The sequence below is a fragment of the Anabrus simplex genome, chromosome 8, assembly GCF_040414725.1.
Source record: "Anabrus simplex isolate iqAnaSimp1 chromosome 8, ASM4041472v1, whole genome shotgun sequence".
NCBI lineage: Eukaryota > Metazoa > Arthropoda > Insecta > Orthoptera > Tettigoniidae > Anabrus > Anabrus simplex.
In genome coordinates, this window is record NC_090272.1 from 116,326,080 (window position 1) to 116,347,677 (window position 21,598).

At 39.8% G+C, this 21,598-nt stretch overlaps 1 protein-coding gene across 1 annotated transcript in view; it reads left to right on the plus strand.

The window, feature by feature from the left end:
- LOC136879328 (tachykinin-like peptides receptor 86C) overlaps positions 1-21,598 on the plus strand; it is a 1,256,628-nt gene that overhangs the window by 928,799 nt on the left and 306,231 nt on the right. Inside the window, exon 6 of the mRNA XM_068229069.1 lies at positions 17,447-17,524. Coding sequence (XP_068085170.1) covers positions 17,447-17,524 — 78 coding nt within the window. The remainder of the gene's footprint in view (positions 1-17,446; positions 17,525-21,598) is intronic.

A 21,598-nucleotide genomic window follows, 5' to 3' on the forward strand; every position in this document is an offset into this window, starting at 1 on the left:
GATCGTGGGTTCTAACCACACTGTCGGCAGCCCTGAAGATGGTTTTCCGTGGTTTCCCATTTTCACACCAGGCAAATGCTGGGGCTGTACCTTAATTAAGGCCACGACCGCTTCCGTTCCACTCCTAGCCCTTCCCTGTCCCATCGTCGCCATAAGACCTATCTGTGTCGGTGCAACGTAAAGCACATAACAAAAAAAAAAACTTGGGTAGTATAATAACTAACAATGGTAGAAGTAAGGAGGATGTGAAATATAGACTAGCGCATGCAACGAAGGCCTTTCTTAAGGAAAGAAATTTGCACTCATCAAATATTGATGTAGGGATTAGAGAGACGGTTTTCAAGACTTTCGTCTGGAGCATGGAATGGTATGAAAGTGAAACTGGAAGATACCTAATTCAGAAATATTTTTTCTCTATGGACTGATGGCCCACAAACAACCTTGTTTTATACCAGGTTTAACAAAATTCACTGTTCAAATGTGAATGCCGGGTTGAGTGGCTCAGGTGGTGGGGGCGCTGGCTTTCTGAGCCCAAGTTGGCAGGTTCGATTCTTGTTCAGTCTGATGGTATTTGAAAGTGCTCAAATACGTCACTCCGGTGTGAGTGGATTTACCGGCACGTAGAAGTACTACCGCGGGTCAGAGTTATGGCATATCGGCGTCTCCCAAAACAGCAAAAATGGTTAGGGAGATGTAAAACCAATTATTGTTCATTTATGTGAGTGAGAATAAAACTATCACATTTAAAATTAATTGTAATTATTTACTTTTGTATTTTTTTATTTGCTTTACGTCGCACCGACACAGATAGGTCTTACGGCGAGAATGGGATAGGAAATATCTAGGAATGGGAAGGAAGCGGCGTTGGCCTTAATTAAGGTATAGCCCCAGCTTTTGCTTGGTGTGAAAATGCGGAAACCACGGAAAACCATCTTCAGGGCTGCCGACAGCTGGGTTCAAACACACTATCTCTCTGATGCAAGCTCACAGCTGCGTACTCCTAACCGCACGGCCAACTCGCCCGATAACATAATTCTTTACGAAATATGTTCGAAAGTGTGGCCTCATGCTGCTGCTGTCCAAAGACGTGCGACATTGAGCACCGTAAGAGCTCAAAAATTTCTGGGGATATTGTAAGGGCTGCAGGTACCGGAATACCGAGCTCTTCCTGTGTTCAGTTGAAGTTTCATAGACCAGGGCTCTTCATATTTCCCACTCATGAACTAACCGGGGTGAGGTTACGAGAACTATATGGTACTGCTGCAGGAATCCTTAGTTCTGAGCATTTCTTTGCAAAGAATTACCATTGACTTGAAATGCAACTGTTTGCAACTCAGTCAGGTCAAAAATTTCCCGAATTTTTTCAATTGCCGACGTGTGTGTATTTAATAAAGTATATACACCGTGTCCGCCTCTGTGGTGTAGTGGTTAGCGTGATTAGCTGCCACCCCCGGAGGTCCGGGTTCGATTCTCGGCTCTGCCACGAAATTTGAAAAGTGATACGAGGGCTGGAACGGGGTCCACTCAGCCTCGGGAGGTCAACTGAGTAGAGGTGGGTTCAATTCCCGTGGTTTCCCACTTCTCCTCCAGGCGAATGCCGGGATGGTACCTAACTTAAGGCCACGGCCGCTTCCTTCTCTCTTCCTTGCCTATCCCTTCCAATCTTCCCATCCCTCCACAAGGCCCCTGTTCAGCATAGTAGGTGAGGCCGCCTGGGCGAGGTACTGGTCATACTCCCCAGTTGTATCCCCCGACCAAGAGTCTGAAGCTCCAGGACACTGCCCTTGAGGCGGTAGAGGTGAGATCCCTCGCTAAGTCCGAGGGAAAAACCGAACCTGGAGGGTAAACAGATGATGATGATGATGATGATGATGATGATGATATACACCGGACAAAAATTAGTCAACTAGTGGGCATGCACAGATGGATCGTTAAGCCTTTACAGATGGCATAGAGAACGAGCTCCATGCTCAACCGCACGCGCACTGCATCTACGTGAGCATAAGTCAGTAGCGATCAGTGAGACGTTGATGTTTCAAGCAGACAGTGAACGTCAGCAGGAGTAGATGTACGCATGTGACAAAGTGGCAAAAAAAAAAGGGGGGGGCAATCGTTTTTGGCCGTGCACATGGCCATACGGTGCATTAAGTTACTGTATTTGTTGGTGTTTCGCAGCAGACTGTTCAACGAGTCTACAAGCAGTAGTGTACTACACGTGGCCACGAAATATGACGTCAGAATTGTACTCGGAAGGAGATCCTGACTGAGTGGGACCGGAGAAACGTTTCACGCCTTGTGAATCAAAATCGCTTCCAAACCCGACATAAATTGCTACGGGCTGGCAATGAAGGTACATTCCAACCTGTTACCGAGTGAACATTGCGACTGGAACTGCATCCAATGAACATTTGGAGTCGGTCACCTCGCAGAAGGCCATTGCTGACACATTCAAATAAAGCTGCGCGTCTTCATTGGGCTAGAAATCATCAAGATAGACAGTAGCTGACTGGCGGAACGTAATGTGCTCTGAAAAATCACGTTTTTGCCTGTATTCCAATGACGCACGTCGACGAATGCACCGAAGGCCAAATGTAGCATTCCATTCTGGATGTGCAAGGTCAGGTTCAAGTCGGTGGGTCTGTGATATTTTGGGGGTCTTTTTAGTATAATGGATTTGACCCACTCACTGAGGTGACCAATAACGTAAAGCAACATGTTCATTTAAACGTTTTGGATGATCAGGTATTGCCTGTCGGTCAACATCTGCATGATGAGTATGCTATTGATACCCCGGTCTTTTAAAATGACAACAGCAAAGCTCATCGCGCTGGACGCCTATGTGACTGCTTCTATGAACACTGCACACCCTATTACATCTCAGTTGGCTTGCTAAATCATCTGATGTGAACCCCATTTAAAATCTGTGGGACATGTTGGAACAGTGGGTAAGACATGATCAGCATCCCCGAAATTTGGTGAAATTGCGCGAGCATATCCCCAGCGAGTGGCTTAACATGGATGCGGTGTACCTACACAACCTTGTGGACTCCAGGCGGTTATCAAATCTATAGGCGGATTAACACGGTATCAAATGATGCAGTGGAAATGTGGCTATGGAGGAAGATGACTAGAACTAGCTGGATTGAGAAGAAAACTAATGAAGCAGTGCTTAGAGAAATAAACACCCAGAGGCATTTAATAACAGCGATAAAAAGGAGAAAAGCATCAGTTTTCGGTCACATTCTTCGGCATAATAACTTCATAAAGAACTTGTTCGAAGGCAAGGTGATGGGAAAGAAAGGCAGAGGGAAACCACGGAAGAAGATCATTGAAGAGGTAGTTGAGATGATGGGATGCCAAGGTTATGGAGAGATGAAAAGGATCGCAAAGAGAAGAGATCAATGGTTGAGCGACAAGGCGAAGCCTTTAGATGATGATAAAGATGATGATGAAATTATGCCTGTAATGATTTCTCCCGGGGTGACTATTTATTTATTTTCCGATGAGCTTATATTTCTTGTGATCTCTTCTATAACTTAATCTCCTGAAGTTGGAGTATTATTTCTGTTACACCTGGTACTGCACTGTGCTCTTGCATTATTGTAGTAATAAAGTAGTGAAAACCTATTGAAATAGCTAAATTTTGTGTATATCTGATTCATTTAGCGGTGTTTATATAGTGGTGTTTAGTGCTTGTTGGTAGAAATTGGGAGTAGTGATATTTATTTAAATTTTGTAACAAGTAATTCGGTTGGTCTTCAGTAAATTACGTTTTCTAGGTTAAGTAGGCTAGCTAGGTGTACCTTGTTTCGATTTTAGGTTTAGGAAATACTTTAGGTAATAATATTTAAAAATATTTGTTAATATCTGTAGGTTCGTTGGTTATACTTACAAAGGCAGATTATCATAAGGAATAGTACCGTAACTTCTGCAGCAACTTCTCCGGTATCGCGTATAGATATCCGTTCAAACTATCGCAAAGGTAATAATTTACTACATAAAAAAGCACGATACGCCTGTAAACTTCCATTTAAAAAGAAGTTAAAGAGATTACACGGTAATAGTTAACAGTCGTTGTACTGTTATTGATTATTGTCGCTCCTCATATTCAAATATTGCATTGTTGGCCACAGTTGTGAACAAAGTGTGTAGAGTAGTCAAGTAAATATAAATAAAATTCAGCTGACCTTGTATTCCATTCATTTGTACTCCTAAGTAGGTAGTTAAAGTATCCGTAATTTATATTTAGCTCCCTCGATCTTTCAGTATTTATGAGCGGTTAGCTAATAATAATAAAGTTCATATATCCCAGTAATTGCAGTTCAAGTCCCTGGAGTAGTAGTAGTAGTTTTGATAGAAATATTTGAGAAAGTATTGTAGACAACCTCGTATTTTTCAGTAGGCCTAATTAAGGACACTTTTATTCTCCGTCCCGTGGAGTAGGGAAAATAATAGTAATACACCAGCTGTAATAATCACATAACCACATTTCAGTAGAATTGTAGAATTGTAGTGAAGATAAGGTATAATATATTAGATAGTATCTTGCCAGTTATATTCGTGTTTTTCTTCGTGTACGGCAAGCCTTTCGATATTTAAGCATTTAACCAAACGCAGTGTAGTGTAGATACATTGTAGTATAGATACAGTACATTTAGATAGTGCCGTTTCTTGCCTGCTATATTCGTGTGTTATTTTTCGTGTGTATCTATTAGACCGTAATACTAATAATAATTTGTCTAAGCATTTAGCTTCGTTGGTAATCTTTGAGTACAGTAGTTCTTGCAAATTTCATTTCTGTTGTGCTTAGTTTAGTGACATACGGTACGGTACCGGTATCGTAATTAGGATACGACTGAAAGTAGTTTAAAATTACTGTAGTGTACTGTACAGTAGTATACGAGTAATATCCTATTAGAATTTAGTGTGATTATTTTATTATTGTAAAATATTTGTGTAGTACTGGTGTAGTAGAGGTATGCGTAGAAACTCTTACTAAAATACTGTTGTTGTAATTAGAATAGGCTTAATTGCAGTTTGGAATTGTGTAGTTCTTGTGTAGGCTATTACTTTCGATATTCAGTAATTAACAGCAGTTTGTATCCTGTCAGGGGTTGTAGGATAAAAAATAGAGCACGACTAAGTAGTATTGTAGTGTAGTCGTAATTACCTTATTGTTGTGTACTATCCCAGACAATATATCCCTCCGTTCATTTATTTTTTGCAAATAAGTTATTTTATTTTTAATTTCATTTTTTCCCCCGTAAAGAATGGCTAAGGAGCGCGAGTGTAGTTACTGTGGGTGTGGCGAGGCATTGAGGGCGTATGAGGCAGGAGTTGGAAAGTTTGAGGGAGATAATTAGGATTCTCACAGAAGACAGGAAGGAAGATAGGACTCCCTCAAACAACGTACAGGTTACAGTAGGTGTACAAGAGGGAGGGGAAGGAAAGGGAGGAGTTGTAGAAGACAGGTGGTCTAACGTTCTAAGGGGAAGGAGATTGCAGGCTAAGAGCTCTATTCAGGATCAGAATTCAGGACAGGTGTCTGTGCGAAATCGGTATGAGTCGCTCCAGGTAGAACAACAGAGGGACGATGAGGGACAGGGAACTGTTGCTGAGATGTGTGGAAGTAGGAGGAAGGGAAAAGGTAGGAAAGGAAAATATAGAGTAGAGGATAGGAAAAGACAGGTGGAACAGGGTCATGGGAAGGAGAAAAGGGAGGAGGAAGTAGCTTCTGCAGCTATCAGGAAAGATAGGGCTGACCACGAGGGGAGGGGATCAAACGAGGTGGGTAGGGTTGAGGCTCTGGTCATGGGGGATTCCATCGTTAGACACGTGGGGAAAGTGTGTGGAGGAAAGGGTACCAGGGTAGAGTGTTATCCAGGAATTAGGTTGAGGCAGATGTTGAGGAAAGTAGAAGAGAGGGTAGGAGGGGAAGGAGAAGGTGGTAGTGTTTCACGTTGGTACCAACAACGTAAGGCAAGCTGATATAAGTACCAACATAGTTGGAGATGTGTGGGATCTGGTAAATGCAGCACGGGTGAAGTTTAAGAAAGCGGAGATTGTTATTAGTGGAATACTGTGTAGAAAGGATACTGACTGGAGGGTGATTGGGGATTTAAATGAGACAATGGAGTGGGTATGTGGGAAACTGGGAGTGAAATTTCTAGATCCTAATGGGTGGGTAGGAGATAGGGATCTGCGCTCATATGGCCTTCAGTTAAACCGCAGTGGTACGTATAAGTTAGGAAATTTGTTTGGAAGGGTAATAGGGAGGTACATTCAGGGAAACGGGATGACCTAGGGAGCGGTGATAAGGGAACAGGGAACTGGAAATCAAGTAGGGATGACATAAAATTGTTAGTGTTGAACTGTAGAAGTATTGTAAGGAAAGGAATAGAATTAAGTAATTTAATAGATATATATATTTACCAGATATTGTAATAGGAGTTGAATCATGGCTGAGAAATGATATAATGGATGCAGAAATTTTCTCACGGCACGGGAGTGTGTATCGTAGAGACAGGATAGGAAGGGTGGGAGGGGGAATGTTCGTTCTGGTGAAAGAAGAATTTATAAGCTACGAAAAAGTTAAAGATGAGACACATGAAATTCTAGGTGTAAGGCTCGTTTCTAAAGATAATAGGCAACTTGATATATTTGGAGTGTACAGATCGGGAAAGGGTAGCACTGACGCGGATTCGGAATTATTTGATAGGATAGTCAGCTATGTGGGAAACGACATGGAAGGAAATGTGATTGTAGCGGGAGATCTGAATTTGCCAGATGTCAATTGGGAAGGAAATGCGAACGACAGGAAGCATGACCAACAAATGGCAAATACGTTAATATGGGAAGGACAGCTGATTCAGAAAGTGATGGAACAAACCAGAGGGAAAATATCCTGGATGTGGTGCTGATAAAACCAAATGAGCTCTATAGGGAAACTGAAGTAATAGATGGTATTAGTGATCATGAAGCTGTTTTTGTGGTAGTTAAAAATAAATGTGATAGAAAGGAAGGTCTTAAAAGTAGGACTGTTAGGCAGTACCATATGGCTGATAAAGCAGGCATGAGGCAGTTTCTAAAAAGTAACTATGATCGGTGGAAAACGGTAAATAAAAATGTAAACAGACTCTGGGATGGGTTTAAAGAAATTGTTGAGGAATGCGAAAACAGGTTTGTACCATTAAGGGTGGTAAGGAATGGTAAAGACCCACCTTATTATAATAGAGAAATAAAGAGACTAAGAAGGAGGTGCAGACTGGAAAGAAATAGTTAGAAATGGCTGTGGAAGTAAGGAGAAATTGAAGGAACTTACTAGAAAATTGAATCTAGCAAAGAAGGCAGCTAAGGATAACATGGTGGCAAGCATAATTGGCAGTCATACGAATTTTAGTGAAAAATGGAAGGGTATGTATAGGTATTTTAAGGCAGAAACAGGTTCCAAGAAGGACATTCCAAGAATAATAAATGAACAAGGGGAGTGTGTATGTGAGGATCTTCAAAAGGCAGAAGTATTCAGTCAGCAGTATGTAAAGATTGTTGGTTACAAGGATAATGTCGAGATAGAGGAGGAGACTAAAGCCAAAGAAGTAACAAAATTTGCATATGATACCAATGACATTTACAATAAGATACAAAAGTTGAAAACTAGAAAAGCGACTGGAATTGATCAGATTTCTGGGGATATACTAAAGACAATGGGTTGGGATATAGTACCATATCTGAAGTACTTATTTGATTATTGTTTGGTCGGAGGAGCTATACCAGATGAATGGAGAGTTGCTATAGTTGTCCCTGTGTATAAAGGTAAGGGTGATAGACATAAAGCTGAAAATTACAGGCCAGTAAGTTTGACATGCATTGTATGTAAGGTTGGGAAGGCATTCTTTCTGATTATATTAGACATGTTTGTGAAATTAATAACTGGTTCAATAGAAGGCGATTCGGTTTTAGGAAAGGTTATTCCACTGAAGCTCAACGTGTAGGATTCCAGCAAGATATAGCAGATATCTTGGATTCTGGAGATCAAATGGACTGTATCGCGATTAACCTGTCTAAAGCATTTGATAGGGTGGATCATGGGAGACTACTGGCAAAAATGAGTGCAATTGGACTAGACAAAAGAGTGACTGAATGGGTTGCTATATTTCTAGAAAATAGATCTCAGAGAATTAGAGTAGGTGAAGCTTTATCTGACCCTGTAATAATTAAGAGGGGAATTCCTCAAGGCAGTATTATCGGACCTTTATGCTTTCTTATATATATAAATGATATATGTAAAGGAGTGGAATCGGAGGTAAGGCTTTTTGCGGATGATGTTATTCTCTATAGAGTGATAAATAAGTTACAAGATTGTGAGCAACTGCAACATGACCTCGAAAATGTTGTGAGATGGACAGCAGGCAACGGTATGTTGATAAACGGGGTTAAAAGTCAGGTTGTGAGTTTCACAAATAGGAAACGTCCTCTCAGTTTTAATTACTGCGTTGATGGGGTGAAAGTTCCTTTTGGGGATCATTGTAAGTATCTAGGTGTTCATATAAGGAAAGATCTTCATTGGGGTAATCACATAAATGGGATTGTAAATAAAGGGTACAGATCTCTGCACATGGTTATGAGGGTGTTTAGGGGTTGTAGTAAGGATGTAAAGGAGAGGGCATATAAGTCTCTGGTAAGACCTCAACTAGAGTATGGTTCCAGTGTATGGGACCCTCACCAGGGTTACCTGATTCAAGGACTGGAAAAAATCCAAAGAAAAGCAGCTCGATTTGTTCTGGGTGATTTCCGACAAAAGAGTAGCGTTACAAAAATATTGCAATGTTTGGGTTGGGAAGAATTGAGAGAAAGAAGAAGAGCTGCTCGACTAAGTGGTATGTTCCGAGCTATCAGCGGAGAGATGGCGTGGAATGACATTAGTAGACGAATAAGTTTGAATGGCGTTTATAAAAGTAGGAATGATCACAATATGAATATAAAGTTGGAATTCAAGAGGACAAACTGGGGCAAATATTCATTTATAGGAAGGGGAGTTAGGGACTGGAATAACTTACCAAGGGAGATGTTCAATAAATTTCCAATTTCTTTGAAATCATTTAGGAAAAGACTAGGAAAACAACAAATAGGGAATCTGCCACCTGGGCGACTGCCCTAAATACAGATCAGTATTGATTGATTGATTGATTGATACCTTTGTACACCGCTATACGTCATCCTCCATTCATTAGTCTAGATTCATTTCTAAACCCATGTAACACTCCTTTGATAAATGGTCAGCGTTGTGACCTTCTGTTCAGAGGGTCGTAAAACTTAGCCAAACCTACATGTACTGCTGATCACAAGTAACAAAATTAAATATCTCGAAGGAAATAATGATTTCTGTATATAACTAGCCACTACGAACAGACGTTTTTCTGCCCGAGTTCATCATCATCATCTTCATTTCCCGTTTCCAGCTTCCCGGGTCAGGTCGTAAACTAAGTACCTCCACCGTTGCCTGTCTGTCCACCACTTTTCTCCTCCCCTCTCCTCTATGCACCTTCATTAAAACTGCCTCCATATTTCTATATTTTTCGGAGGTGAAAAGTGAAACATTTAAACATTGATATTTTCCCGTCGATTACATGTTAAAAGCTAAAATTTTTCCGTATTTCAATTTTCTACCTCGTCTGGCAGATTTTACACCATCTTGAATGGGGGGAGGGGGGTGAAAATTAGGACTTTCAGAAAACGTTTAAGCCCATGAAACCTGTAGGTTATCACTTTAGATAAACATATCCGACTGCGTTATTATACTGAGACCCAAACTTGAAACCCTCCCAGTGTGACCTCATAATGTAATTTTCAGAATTTTTGAATTTTTCAGGGCTCCTGGGATCATCAGCTTCTTTGGTTCAAGTTTTGAGTTTCTAAGATTCCTGGAAGTTTCTCATTAATTCACGTATATTTTCATGTTTATACCCTTATATATACAGTACTTATATACCGTAGATTGCTCCAAACCGACTTCCAGTTATCCATATGACTGGAAGGAGATGTTTTCTGCATATAAGGAAACTGTCATTCAGAATGTTTGCATGGTAGTCGTATACTCGCTGGACTGCGAAAGTTTGATTACGCGTGTGCAAGCATGCATTTTTCTCTTATGTAAAAAATGAATCGACAGAATGTTAAATTGTTTCAAACTCCTAGGATCCACTGTTGGTAGCGATGGCAATTTAGATTTATGAATGACTAGCAGAAGTGCCCATTCTTCGTACGGGTTATCAGAAACTGGCTTTAGTTACTCATACTACCGGTGTGACTGACTTCATTAGATATTTAGATCACAGGTGTATTTACTTAAGTACGTAGAAATTATTTGTCATGTTTGGAGTTACAGTGTATCTTCTTCTTCTTCTTCTTTTCTTCATGGTGGCCTCTAAATATTAGTTCCTAATTATCGTCGATCTCTCTAAGATCTTTTGCTACCGTGTTTTTCCTTCATTCCCACCTAGATATACCTGCTCCCTTCACAAAGCTGCGGGTTTAGTGTAAGTATACTTCTGCTAGATAGTACCACAAATATAAATATTATTGAATGTATTTGTTTGATCCGACATTTCGTAACTTTACAAATGACCAAGAAAATACGCGATGCATAAAATAAACTACTATAATTATCCAGAATTATAATTCTCAGGGCTTGTCACTCATGTCGCACACCATCTGAGTATAAATGTTGAGAAATTTGTTCAAGTCATGGGCGCACCATCTTGACAATTGTGTACAGTATATAGGTTGTTTTCATGGTTACAATGATCGTAAATGTGGATCAAAATATCAGCACTAATAACATCAGTGATCCTACTACTCCATTATTTGATAGAAAATAGTTTAAACTATAGGTAACAGACTTCGCAAAATGCTGAAACCTAAGCCAGTACATAAAAACGGAGGCCCGTCGGCAACCGCTGGTCGCTGTACTACGGACATGTAGTATACTCCACTCCCTTTCCATCCCCGCCCAAAGAAGTGCTATGAGCGTCTTACACAAGAGTTTATTTTTTCCTGATTGTAAGTCATATGTGTATCAATTTCGGTTGACAGCTATGCCCAAACGTACATGCATAATCTAGCTGCTGTAGAATCCTGGAACTGACGTTGCCATGGTTACGGCCGTTCGTTTCTTTATCCGAGAGCAGGGATAGTGTGGTTCCACTATCTCCATAACGGTTGGTTTTAGGGCCTTAAAACATGGTTTTTAGGCCCGAAGGGTTTACCGAGATTTGTTCTTTGCTTCAAGGGGCTAAAAATGAGCTTTGTCTCGTCCTTGTACAAGAAATTCGATTTCGCCTATATTAGCCTATTATTTTAATATTTTTATATCTCCCCCGTCGCCCCCCGTCGAATGTTTTGGAAATAAAATACAGCCCGTACTACTCACTGGCAATGTAGCTTTCTATAGGTGATGTAATTTTTAAAATCGGTTCAGTAGTTTTTGAGTCTATCCGTTACAAACAAATATACAAATTTTTCCTCTTTATAATATTAGTATAGAATTGTGGATTACATCCATTCACATACGGTTACCGTCAGGAAGGGCATCCAGCCGTAAAACAGGGTCAAATTAACGTGTGTGTGTGTGTGTGTGTGTGTGTGTGTGTGTGTGTGTGTGTGTGTGTGTGCGACGCAGTTCGCACCCGCAACCCCACAGGTGTGGGTAAAGCGATAGAAGAAGAAGATTCTCATGTTAAAAATTCACCCGCTTTTTTTATTCTTTTCACCCCCTTAAGTGGATTTTCCAAAAAAGAGTGTGTTCATTTTTAAAGGAGATTCGAAGTACCAATTTTAAAGTCTCTAACATCTTCATTTTTTGAGATATTTGTATCCTCATATAAATAATTCAACTCCTTCCTCACTGCTTTTCACATCTCGCCCCCCCCCCCCCCACTTAAGTGGATTTTCTGAAAACGAATATTTGTGTTCTTTTATTTTTAAAGGTGTTTCCAAATATCAATTTTCAGGTGTGTAACATGTTACGTTTTTGTGATTTATCGTAGATAATTTCGCTGCTGTAGAATCCTGGAGCTGACGTTGCCATGGTTACGGCAGTTCTTTTCCAATTACTAGAGCAGGGGTAGTGTGGTGCCAATATCTCCGTAACGGTTCGTTTTAGGGCCCGTAGGGCTTACCGAGTTTTGTTCTTTGCGTCAAGAGGATTAAATTGAGCTTTGTCTCGTCCTTATACAACAAATTCGATATTCTGCCTATATTAGCCTGTTATTTTTATATCTCCACCCACCCCGTGCCCTCCACCTCGAATTGTTTTGAAAATAAACTACAGCCCAGGTTACTCACGGGCGATGTAGCTTTCTATAGCTGAAGTAATTTTTAAAATCGGTTCAGTAGTTTTTGAGTCTATTCGTTACAAACAAACAACTTTTTCCTCTTTATAATATTAGTATAGATTATCAGGGTGCAAGCTGACTGATCAAACGGAAAAAGTTTGTCTGGTGTTCCTTGTGACAGGAGAAATTATGTCCAAATGAAGGGAAAGTATTTTAAGTGCACTGTGTGACCTGCCAATTATATATTGAGCAGAGACTCTAGGAACAGTCGCGATGCAAGAGGCTGGAGATAGCCGATATGAAAATGTGCAATTGATTTATAGTGTATCGAGGACCGTAGCAAGAACATATTCATGAGAGGCAGTACCGATGAGTCTGAAATAATAAAGAAAGTTATATGATATGGTTTTGTATGATCAGAGCTTGAGAATGTCGTAGATTGAGTATTGGGCAAATTTCAAGTTCTGCCAAAATTTAGGCAAATCTGCTACCAAAACATTTGATATGATCAAGTCGAAATCGCCCGGATAACCACGATGGAAAAATCACGCGAAAAGACAGGTCAAAAGACTATGTGATCCAAGAACTGTCAGCGCCAGTCCACGAACGTATTGACTCTAGTACGTACGTAGGCGTACACTAAATTGCCTAAACTGTAAGCGCCAATCCAAGTAGTCATGGACTGTTGTACACGCGTGTACGTCGTGTTGCTTACACTGTAGGCGACAGTTCACGAACTCATCGACCGGTGGTATACAAATGAGCTGATGAAACTTTAATGTAATCATATCAGTTTAATTACATGTTCTAATTTAAGTTAATTGCATACGTACACTAGGGATTAAACGTATACCAAGAAGTTCATGGTATCTCCTGTGATGGCAGCAGTCGGTAAATAGAGACACTCGTCTTCAAGATAAATTTTATTCTTCATAATAATACAGTACATCACACATGCAACAATAAGGTTTGAGACTCGCGTTAATTAACTCGGGGAAGTTGTTGCAGAGTAGAAGGACATCTATGAACTTACTCTTGAATATTTCAAAGAAAAGTATTACCTTACAGATACATCAGTTACTGGTCTGACGATTGCATCGAGAGGCATCATATCGATTTTTTTTTGCAGGCCTCGGACAACGGTTCGTACTTCCCAAAATATGCATCACTACCAATGCAATCGGCGCATTAAAATTATCTCCGATTTTATGGACCACTTATGTGGACCTTTAAATTATCACTTGTTTCACTTTTCTTCAATATTATTAGAATGTTGAGATGAATAGGGCCACACATGACCAATATTTGTTATTTTGACAGCCTGAAAATGGTGTAGGAAGAATTGAAAATACGAAGGGAACCATAAAATAATCGGACACCATTTCTTAAAACAGAACTTAATTTTTCTAGTTACACACGTTAGTCAACTTGGAAAGACTCGCCATTAGCACTTCTACTTGTTGTAGTGGCTTTTCCAGTACTAAAGTTTGGCCACAGTGATAGCGAAGTCTGTACGATGTTCGTCTTTCCTCATAAGTCCAATCCCGTAAGTTCCTCAGCAAATAGTTTTTCCTTAGACCGCGACCCCTACGTCCATGAATTTTACCCTGCATTATTAACTTAAATAGGTTGTATTTTCCATTCCTCATAATATGCACAAGGCAGGCTGACTTTCTTTTCTTGATAGTACACAAAAACATTCGTTCCGTCCTGATGTGTTTGAATACGGCAGCATTGGAAACGAGGTCAGTCCACGAGATCCGTAACATCCATCAGAACACCCACATCTCGAAGAGATTCATTTTCTTAATGGTGTTACGTTTCCGAGTGAATGTTATAGAGCTGTACAGAAGCACTGAATATACATAATATCTGACGAAGTTGTGTCATTTTCCAGGCGGAGGCTTCTGTAACAGATTCCTCATTTTCAGAAAGCTAGTACGAGCCATTACTATCCGTAATACTAATATATTACTCAAACCTTCTTTCCACTGCGCTAAACATCGTTCCTCCTCCTTATTTCGGATGCCTTGCGGCACCGCCGTCGATTCCCTTTTCACCTCCGGAACTTCTGTAAAACCTTTCCCTTTCAGCTCCCTGTTCCGGAAAAAGAAAAGAAATTACAAGGTGCGAGATCCGGTGAGTAGGGTGGGTAAAGAAGTGGTGCCCTGTGGGTTTTCGCCAAACAATCACGCACAAAATGGCTGTGTGAGCTGGAGCGTACAAGCAGACCACACTCTACCAAAAATCGGGCCGTTTAAACCAAACACTCCTGCACAACTGCCTCAAAATACTCTGGTAAAAGACTTGGTTCGCCGTTCACAAAATCACAAAAATCGAAGACGTGTAAAAATACGTAGCACGAGAACAGTCATAGTGGCTCACTACAATCGTCCAAGGCCACATCGCTTGGCATACTGACTCAGGAGGAGTTATTTAACATAGTCTCGTCCACACACGGCACGTGTTTCTGTTAACTGTCTGCGTGATGTTGAGGCACACCCGTAACCAGCAATATCCCCAGACCTGCGCGGTACCTGCTCGGACGTCAACTCCGTCCAGTACCAATATCCAGGATATCAAGGACGAGTTACAACAGTTGTGAGCTAGCTTGCCTCAGGAGAGGACACAGTGGCTTCATGACACCCTTCCCAACCGAGTCAGTGCATGCATCCAGGTTCAATATTATACTAACAAAATGCGCTCGTACTGGCAAATTCTTTGTAAATTTGATTCAATTTTGTAATCACTGAAATAACATCACATACCCTCTCAACACGTGAATCTTCATTTCGTTTTATTTTCCCCTTATGGGTGCTACACTTTTTTTGCCAGGAAGTTTTTTTACCCTTTGATAGAAAATGCTGTGCATTTTTGAATTCAATATATTGGACATGAATTTTAATGAGAAGTTAATTGCTTCATTGCACTGAATATCTAGTGAGTAAGGATATTACTTTCGGCCGTTCAGTATGTGTGTTTTTTACATCGAAATACCAGTAGACGAGTATGATGTAGTTCAGAAGACAGATTTCTATTGCGCATCATGTAGCTCCCACCGTGGATCAGTCACAGGATGTCTGTTTCTGGATTCCAAGATTGTGGTGTGACAGGGAAAGTTTGATATATATATATAGTATACTAATGAATTAAACTACGTTGCTCAATATCCAGCGCCGCGGCGTAGGGGGCAACGCGTCCGCCTATCACCCGGCGGGCCCAGGTTCGATTTCCGGCCGGGTCAGGTGTTTTCAGTTGTAAATGTTTCATATCCTTGGCCTGGGGACTGGGTGTTTGTGACGTCCTTAATGTTACTTTCCTCACATTCAACACTCTACACTTCCGCAATTCCAGTTACACGCAGGTTCATATCATATTATGGTGCAAGTAGTGGCAAAAGATCCACAGGGGTCGACGCCACGAACAAATATCATAATAAGTCTCAACGTTTCTCAGTGATCACTGGGCAGTGTTGAAACGTAATATTGTATGCTTTCGTGACATTCAGGAAGCAATCTTTATATAGATTTTGCTCGCTTAGAAAGTCTCTGGATATGATGGCAGGAAAAAAATCCTCCCGTTCTTATTCATACTGCCTACTGGTGGATAGGGGAAGAAGTATAGCTCCCTACAATTGTAGACCAATTCAGTTCTGAAGTTCACTTCCCTTTCGTGTCATTATGATTTAATTTCATTTCATTTCGTTTCGTTGGATGTAATTGGATTGGATTGGATTGGATTGGATTGGATTGGATTGGATTGGATTGGATTGGATTGGATTGGATTGGATTGGATTGGATTGGATTGGATTGGATTGGATTGGATTGGATTGGATTGGATTGGATTGGATTGGATTGGATTGGATTGGATTGGATTGGATTGGATTGGATTGGATTGGATTGGATTGGATTGGATTGGATTGGATTGGATTGGATTGGATTGGATTGGATTGGATTGGATTGGATTGGATTGGATTGGATTGGATTGGATTGGATTGGATTGGATTGGATTGGATTGGATTGGATTGGATTGGATTGGATTGGATTGGATTGGATTGGATTGGATTGGATTGGATTGGATTGGATTGGATTGGATTTTATTTTATTTTATTCTATTCTATTCTATTCGATTAACAGAAAGGACTCTGTTAAATGTTAGCCGCTAAAAGTATGGTGTAGCTGATAAATAACATACGGTTCCTTATTCCATTCTGTGTCTCAGATCGACCTTCCTTATCTTAATTGAACACAATATTAGGCTGTATACACTGGGACGTCACTACTAAGGACATTCTTAGACGACAGAACGGTCGTATTAGAATCGAGTTTTGTCTATACTACATCGATGGCTTGTTGTACATGTTTGTATTGAAAGTTCTCAAATAGAATTTGTTATTCTGTGTATATAATATCTTCTGTTAAAAAATACTTTCTGCAGGTTGCAGAGGATTTTCATGGATGAAATATGGCAAGTGTATGGTTGCGTTATGCCTTCATAATAATCTCAAGAATTACACACCCACTGATAGTCAGCTCAAAAATAAAAAGTATGTGTTAGAACTGAATTATCTTTTTTTCATTAAATATCGAAATTAATTTACTGCATGTATTTTCGATCACTTTCTTTGTGTCTATTTGTTTTACTTTCTTCAATTCTTTCCGTAATTTCTCTGTTGTATATAGTATCTGCTTTCAAATGGACAATTTCACTAAGAGTTAACAGTCAGTGAAGACAACTAGTGTAACACAATATTGTATGTCTGAAGTGGTAGATATTTGATGTGCCTGATGAACTACACACAGTTAAGCGTTTGTTATTCACATTTATTTCAGTAAAAGAAAGTATATATTTAGGGAGGTACTATCATCGCACAAGAAGGTTCCTTAAAGGCTTAGTTTTGATGTCATCTTAATTTTTACAGCTTTATCACATGTGAATACCAAACACCATGTGTGAATCCTTCATCAATTCGTTAGGTAAATTACTTTACACTCGTGAGATTGACCTCTCTTTGTGACCGTCATATTGAATTACCTCTTAAATGATGTAACTAGAAATGTTATACCTCGCACTGGGTGTGAAATGTTATATTCTTCCACTTTTTATATTTTCAGGCACCACGGTCGAGTGCGAACTGCCTGCATTCTCGTTTGGCCTGATGGACAACCTACAGTTTCAACTATGGATTATGTGTGAGTACTGTAGCAGAATTTTGCTTCCAGAAACTTTCCAGTGATATTGTCTAACTTTTCCAGAAGTTCATGCAATGCTATATTTAATTTTTCTGAAAATGAATTTAACTATATTTTCCAATTAGAAAATTACTACTTAGGCCTAAACTTATATAATTCTACTTGTACAGTTTGATTAAATCAAATCTGACCTTGTTAGCCTCACATGCAATGAACGATATCTCTCTGTAAACATTTAAGCGCACTATGTGTTTGCAATATTAACAAAAGTGGATGTTAGACCACTATGTCTTTGCCAACTACATTATTATTCAACACAGTATTCGTGCCTTACAGATGTTCAGCAATTTTCAAACTTCCCGTTCCAAACGAACCCGCTTCCATGGTAATGTGCTATCCTCATACTTAAGAAAAATTCAGCGATGAATTTCGACTCCTGACACTCCTTCAGACCAGAGAAATTAGTTCAATGATGGCTACTCCTCTTTCGTGACGAATTGCCAAAGGAGAGGCTATGTTACAATGAATAACCTTTATTTTCTCCAGATCTGTACAGTAAACAAAACTAATGGATCTGTTGGGATTAAAATTAAAACAAAATTATAAATAAAAGGTTTGTTACATCTAAAGTTACAGTACTTCTTATTGAGCGTGTGACCTCCTGTGTATCCCACTGCCGAGCAAACTTCTTCCCCTCTTCCTACGGATGTTCAGTAGAGAGATTTTCCCCTCCCCTTCCGCAGATTTCCAGCAACAGGAGCCGCCTATTTGGTCACTCCCAACCTATCTCAACCTCCTAACCAGTTTGGCCACGTTTGAGAGGCTACCTTTATGCTACAATAATGGCAGGAAAATCTGATAGATCTACAAATCTCATTCACTCACTGACTGGAAGAGTCCGAACGTATCTGAACGTTGACAACAGTGTGACCAATCTAAACTATCTTCTGGCGAAAAGGTGGATGAATATTAATTCTTCCTCGTAATTTCCCCTCATTATATTATTGACCATTCATATTGACGTTCTCCAAAGTCAAGTTTCTCGATTTTTACATCACAGAGGTTTTGGTTTCTAAGCTTTTTCTACAAGCAAAACTGTCAAACGTCTCTCGCCCACTCCCTTCCTGCACTCAAAGATATCAAATCCACACAGGGAATTCTTACCTGGGGCAGGAATACAGAGGCCACATCGTTCGGTCGAGACAAACACGGACGATTTACACGTCAATCCTATCATACGCGGGATAAATTAATTACCTACTATGAAAACAAAGGCAGGGTAAAGCAGAAAACACAGGTTTATTAAAGTAAAAGGAGAAGAAAGAGAATTACCGGATAAAGCACAAGGGTATTTTAACCGTTCACAGTACTGATCGATGTTATCATGGCAACTAGAGACGGTGCGATTGAACATGAAAGCTTATGAATAAAGCAAAACAAACAGTGTATTATATAAGAAAATATCGAGGAAGTCATGTTATTAGTACGCCAGAATTAATTTATAATGTTGTAGGGTACATATACAGCTATAAACGAATATTTCCCCCATTTTTCTCTTGAATTCCAACATTATCTTCATGTTATGAACTTCCTTACTTTCGAAGACAGCACTCAAACATATTCGTTTACTAATGTCATTCCACGCCATCTCTCCACTGACAGCTCGATGTAAAGTAGAGGGCATATACGTCTCTGGTAAGACCCCAACAAGTGTATGGTTCCAGTGAATGGGATCCTCACCAGATTACTTGATTCAAGAACTATAAAAAATCCAAAGAAAAGCAGCTCGATTTATTCTGGGTGATTTCCGACAAAAGAGTACCGTTACATAATTTACGAGGTAATTCAATATGACGGTCACAAATAGAGATGAATGTGACGACTGCAAAGTAATGTACCTAATGTTCCAAAGTTTGGGCTGGGAAGTCTTGGGAGAAAGTAGACGATCTGCTCGACTAACTGGTATGTTCCGACTGTGTCCCGTACCCTCTCTTTTTAATATCTACTCTCAGGCTGTGCTCAGAGAAGCTGTTGAGTAGGTTAACCTAGGGGTTAGGACATATGGCAATGTCATTAATAACATCCGCTTTGCTGATGATACCGTTGTGTTGCTGATCTTCAAATTATGATTAACAACATCGTAAGGATCAGTGCAGCATTTGGTCTGTTCATGAATATTGGCAAGACAAAGCCGATTGTATTTTAGAAAACACGTAAGTAGACCTCCCTATACATTAATAACAAAAGTGTTAAACAAGTGTCATCCTTCAAATAACTTGGAACTGTAATGTCTGAGCACTACGATCCTAATAATGAAATTTTATCCAGGATTGGGAAAACCTAAAATTTGTTCAAAGGTATAAGGGTTCCATTTACCAGTAGAGATCTTAAGCTTCAGCTCCGAGTTCGGATGTTATGATTCTATGTTTTCACTGTCCTTCTGTATGGTTTTTAAGGCTGGACGCTCAGTCCTTTGCTGAAGAGACGGATTGAAGCTTTCGAAATGTATTTGTACTGAAGAATCTTTTGAACATCCTGGGTAGAAAAGAACACCAGTGAGGAAACATCGGGATCGTCATGAGAGTCGTGTTACGTACATTTAGTACGAGTTGAAGAGATGTTACATACAGAACAAAAATGGTCAACTGGACACCAGTGGGATCCGAACCCACAACCTCCCGAGGTAAGAATTGTTCAATAGCAAAGAACTAACACCAGTGCGAATAATATTTGTAAAACATATCTGATCATCTGGACTATATTTCGGGAGGTTGTGGGTTCCAATGATTTATTGGTAAGAGCGAGGAAAGTAAATGAGACCACAAAACTAGCTACAAATAGAGTATTGGGGAGACGTTTAATAAATTAGCAGAGATTTGCAGACTGAGCGCTGAAGGGCTTAACAGTCTATAATGAAAATGTACTTTTTATATACTGGCAGTTTTCCTCGGGCTCCATCCGCAAAATAACATGTTATACATTATTACATTCACGGATGCACGTGCAAAGTTTCTTGATAATGAAATAATACACTTGAACAGCTGTGGTATTTTTTTTTTTTGCTAGGGGCTTTACGTCGCACCGACACAGATAGGTCTTATGGCGACGATGGTATAGGAAAGGCCTAGGAGTTGGAAGGAAGCGGCCGTGGCCTTAATTAAGGTACAGCCCCAGCATTTGCCTGGTGTGAAAATGGGTAACTACGGAAAACCATCTTTAGGGCTGCCGATAGTGGGATTCGAACCTACTATCTCCCGGATGCAAGCTCACACCCGCGCGCCTCTACGTGCACGGCCAACTCGCCCGGTAGCTGTGGTAATAGAAGGTAATATTACGACAATGAACACTTAAAAATGCATTTAAAATAGGAACTTAATTACATTAGTTTTTCTGTAGATTCATAACTTTATGAACATTTTGCGAATTACACTGATTTACAAGTGGTAGATATCTCTCATGATGTTTACTGCTTCTGGTGAAGTTTCTCAAGCTGATTTCAAATCTGAAAACCGTTTTGCTCTATTACGTCAGGTTTGGTTTTGAAGATGCTGAAAATAAGAAGTTATCATATTAATAAACACCACCTTTCCCATTCACAATAATCCTTTATATTTAGGATAAAACCATTAATAGATATTACAAGTAGGACATGTTTCGCTCATTCTTAGTGAGCATCATCAGCTAGAGATAACTTAATCCATAAGCGAAACATATCCTACTTGTAATATCTATTAATGGTTTTATCCTAAATATAAAGGACTATTGGGTATTGGAAAGGTGGTTTTTATTAATATAATAATTTCTTATTCTGAAATCCAATACGGTTTTATAATGAGATTCATAACTTGTGATGTTGAAAAGGTTTTATTTTTCATAGAAATGAATTCATCCATAATTGTTCGGATTGTTTCTCATTATTTTTCATACAAAGCCGAACATTTTAATTTGCTCCATTTTTATTGTCAGTGACAGTGGACATTATGGCGTCTAGAGGATACATAAACTCAACAAAGCTGTTTTGCTACGGGTGCGGCTTTGTAACAAACAAATCCAATATGTCCCATGTGTTGCATT